The 3,627-nt window shown below is 36.8% G+C and overlaps 1 protein-coding gene across 1 annotated transcript; it reads right to left on the bottom strand.

Annotated features, from left to right (window-relative positions):
* Positions 1 to 891: 891 nt before the first annotated feature.
* Positions 892 to 1,727, bottom strand: LOC111628385. Its single transcript, XM_023372159.1, has 3 exons — positions 1,390 to 1,727; positions 1,112 to 1,280; positions 892 to 1,043 (listed from the first exon to the last, which is right to left on the bottom strand). Exons 1-3 carry the CDS (start codon positions 1,551 to 1,553, stop codon positions 942 to 944), a joined length of 435 nt encoding a protein of 144 aa, XP_023227927.1. The 5' UTR covers positions 1,554 to 1,727; the 3' UTR covers positions 892 to 941.
* Between the last annotated feature and the right edge of the window lie 1,900 nt (positions 1,728 to 3,627).

Raw genomic sequence — 3,627 nt, 5'->3', positions numbered from 1 at the left:
GAGGCGTGTCTGGAAAGTAAGTACCGTTTTGGAAAATCTCACATAAAAAATCTTTTTTCAAAACAAAATTTATTTTTACATGAAAGAGCGTGTTGCAAACTATTTTTCTACAAAGTTACCACCATTGTTCAGACATTTGTCATATCGGGAAACCAACTTGTCTATACCCTCTTCAAAGAAAGATGCCGCCAGTGAAGACAGCTACTGCTGAACATTGATTTGTGAAAATCTCATGCAAAACAGTTTTTGAAATTTGTGGAAACTCATCACAAAGCAATCTTATTGTGAACCGTCTGTTTTCAAGAATTTTCTCATTCACTTTTGCAACCAAATCATCATTGACAACAGAAGGCCGGCCAGTCCGTGCTTCGTCATGAACATTGGTGCATCCAGCATTGAAATGTTGAGCCCACTTTCTCACAATTCCATCACTCATTACATTTTCACCATAAATCTCTACAAGTTGACGATGAATTTCAACTGGCTTAACATTCTTTACGTTCAAAAACCGTATTACAGAACGCACTTCACAGTCGGCGGGATCGGCAATCGTCTTAAACATTTTGAACGCTCACTAACACATGGAAAAACATCACAACCTGGCTCTAATGGCGTCGCTGGACTGACAATCAACCAGAGACACGTGTGCACAGGTGCTGAACTGCGATACTACACTGCGGTGGCGGTAAAACGAAACGGTACTTACTTTCCGGACACGATTCGTAGATAGCAAAATGAAAGCAGAAAATAGAATAGTTGACATCAAATCTCGACATTGGAACACTAAAAAAAAACAAAAAATTAGTAGCAGTTGCTCCATAAATTCGAATCATTTTATCATCACAAATTTAGACTATTAAAGTCCAATAAAACACACCACTATAACACCGAGCTTTATTTTTCAAGTTTTGAAATAAGCATAACATTTTAACTTTATTGATTTACTTTTCGACCTTGACGTTTGTCAACTTGTAGCAAGATATTTCGACGACATTATTTTTACCTTCCTTCTGTCGAAACTCGAGGAAAACGTCGTAACATCCCTGAGAACAAGTCAAAAGTTAGCTTTTAAGTAATTCGAATGCTCGAAAACAATTCGTTCATTCCTTACCGGATTAAACATTTTGGGGAAATTGGCGCATCCGTATATTCTTCCCGGTTGAATGTTGTTTCCGTTTTGCAATTTCTTGGCGTAATCCCTTTCCAAACAAGAATAGTAAGCGTTCTTATCTTTAGCACACTTCTTAAATACTTCCATCACAAATTTTACGCCGAAAGTACTGTAAACAAATGAAAAATTAACGAATATTTAATAGAAAACTTACATATTACTTCGTATTTTGCCGGTTTACAATATTCTCTTTTGTAATATCTTTCAAGTAAACTTACAAAGTTTTCAACGCTTCGTTCTTGTCTTTACCGCACGGTAAGAGGGTGAGGAAAAAGATGGCGTCGCACGTTACGGGCTGCAAGAAATTTAAATGAAACGAAGCCTGGAAGCTGTTTTCGTACTGAATCGGATAAGGAGTGAAGGTGAAGTTGGAATATTCCATTCTGCGGTCGTTCTCGTCGTCTGAAATAAATTTAGAAAACCAAAAGCGGCATTAGTGTGGATTTTCGACGTACAAATTCGTGTAGTAATGTTCCTTCGAATTCATTGTCGCATTTTTCAGTGTCCTACAGTGTCTCTTGGAAGCTATACGATGTTCCTCGTTAAAATAAAACCAGGCTTTCCGATCTAATGTAATTAACCTCGTAAAGTAACAGAAATATATCATTTTTGTAAATTTTCGTCTAATGGAGATTATTATTAATGTAACACCAGTTCCTTTTTTAAAAAGCTTTTTTAATTGGATGTAATTGTGTTTTTTAAAGGACTGTTTTTAAATTCTGGCGGCATGTAGCCTATAAAGGAAGGTCTGTCGCCGTGAATGTGAAGTCTGGAACACGAAAAATAAATGGTGGCCCCTTTTTGGGCNGAAAAATGGAACGTAAATGTTCCATGAATAGAACATAAAAATATTTTAAATCAAAAATTTTACAAGAGAAAAAATAACGGAAGAATATTAAAAAAAAATTAAAACAAAAATAGCATAAATGTTCAATGGATTAATTTTGGTCGAAGTTTCTAGTACATTTCTTAACCAAATGTTTCTATGCCGATGGTAGGCTCTCCGCATCTCTCGCAGCCTTCTCCTATCTTACTTCTGTATATTTCTATTTTCTCCGCCGTCATTGCTAGAGTTGGGGAAGACAGAGGTTTGATGATTGTTGCCTCATCCCATTTAACCTTAGAGCCTTGCGTTTGCGCCATTTGGGACAAAATCGTTGAATTAGATGCTTTTCTTATGGCATATCTATGTTCTTTGAGCCTTACTCCCAAGCTTCTGGTAGTGACGCCGATATAATCTTTTTTAACATCCAGTTGTAAGTTCTCATAAGGAATCTTATGAGAACTTGGCGGAAGCTGTTTGTAGGAGTTCCAATAAGCAATATGTCAAAAAGTTGAAATAGATTATTCACAAGCAAATAAGAAGAGATAATAGGAAGAACCTTAGTACCTTCTACGTATGGGACCAGATAGAAATACCAAAGAAAATCAAGCAGGTTCTGGAGAAAGGCCCGAAATTTGTCCCCACTAAGTGGTTGGGAAACGTTTGAAGTAAGTGGTTGGGAAACGTCAGTACAGGAGATTGAGAGAGGGATAGTTGGACTGGATGCATTAGAAAAGAAGCGGTCATTAACAAACGGCCGAAGAACAGGACAGATGGTATTACTAGTAGGGACATTTGGCTCACGAAGGAGTGGTTAAGGATTAATGATCTTGTGTTGACAAGAGCAGACAAGACTAAGCATTTGGTTATCATGAGAAGGCATGCATATAACAAGGAGTTGAATAATTACATCAAAAAGACAGAATGTGAAATTGTTGGCGACCAGATAGTTTGAACTTTGGACAGAAGAGTCAGGAGGCTGGAACGCTTGGGTCTTTCTGCTGTTTTACCTTTTCTCAAGAAATGCTGAAACCCAAGGCCCAAAACTCCAAGACTGTTTGCTTTCGCTAAGACCCACAAGACTGGAATGGAGTTAAGGCCAGTTGTAGAGAAATGCAGAGGACCCACCTTTATATTAGAAAAAAGGCTGCACGAGTATTTATCCTCACACCTTGATGATGATACTCTAGTGGCACAGGATCCTGTTATTGTTGTCAAGGAAATACTGTAATGTCTCGTTTTATGCGGTGGATACGTTCTACAGAAAAGCGCATAAAAAAGTTCGCATAAAAAAAGACTTTACTTGCCTTGAAAAAGTAGGGATACGTTCCGTAATTTTCTAAAATCGCAAAAAACCAAAACAACGAGTTAAAATTAACTTAAAACCGCATAAAAAAAAGTTTGCAGATATTAAAAGAAATAGGCTGCTTAATGAATTACTTCGAATGTCTGAAAGAAATTCATATAAAAGCTTAAAATAAACTTGTATTCAAACTTAATTCAGTTTATTTTATTGAAAAGTAATATAGTTTTACATTTTTTAATCATTATCGCTATCTGATAATGGTTTGCACCGTTTGCGAAGTGGTTCCAAATCACCTTCATCATCAGAAGAGACTGTCTCTGCAATAGA

The sequence above is a fragment of the Centruroides sculpturatus genome, unplaced genomic scaffold (assembly GCF_000671375.1).
Source record: "Centruroides sculpturatus isolate CEXI.00-Female unplaced genomic scaffold, Cexi_2.0 scaffold483, whole genome shotgun sequence".
Taxonomy (NCBI): Eukaryota; Metazoa; Arthropoda; class Arachnida; order Scorpiones; family Buthidae; genus Centruroides; species Centruroides sculpturatus.
This window is presented reverse-complemented; position numbering and strand designations above follow the sequence as displayed.

What these genes read in the sequence shown, in the direction of transcription:
- LOC111628385 (XM_023372159.1), bottom strand. Translation starts at nt 1,553, where the DNA reads ATGGAATATTCCAACTTCACCTTCACTCCTTATCCGATTCAGTACGAA. An exon ending in AACGAAGCGTTGAAAACTTT is followed by an intron (nt 1,281 to 1,389) that starts GTAAGTTTACTT and finishes ATTTGTTTACAG; the next exon opens with TACTTTCGGCGTAAAATTTG. An exon ending in TCCCCAAAATGTTTAATCCG is followed by an intron (nt 1,044 to 1,111) that starts GTAAGGAATGAA and finishes ACTTGTTCTCAG; the next exon opens with GGATGTTACGACGTTTTCCT.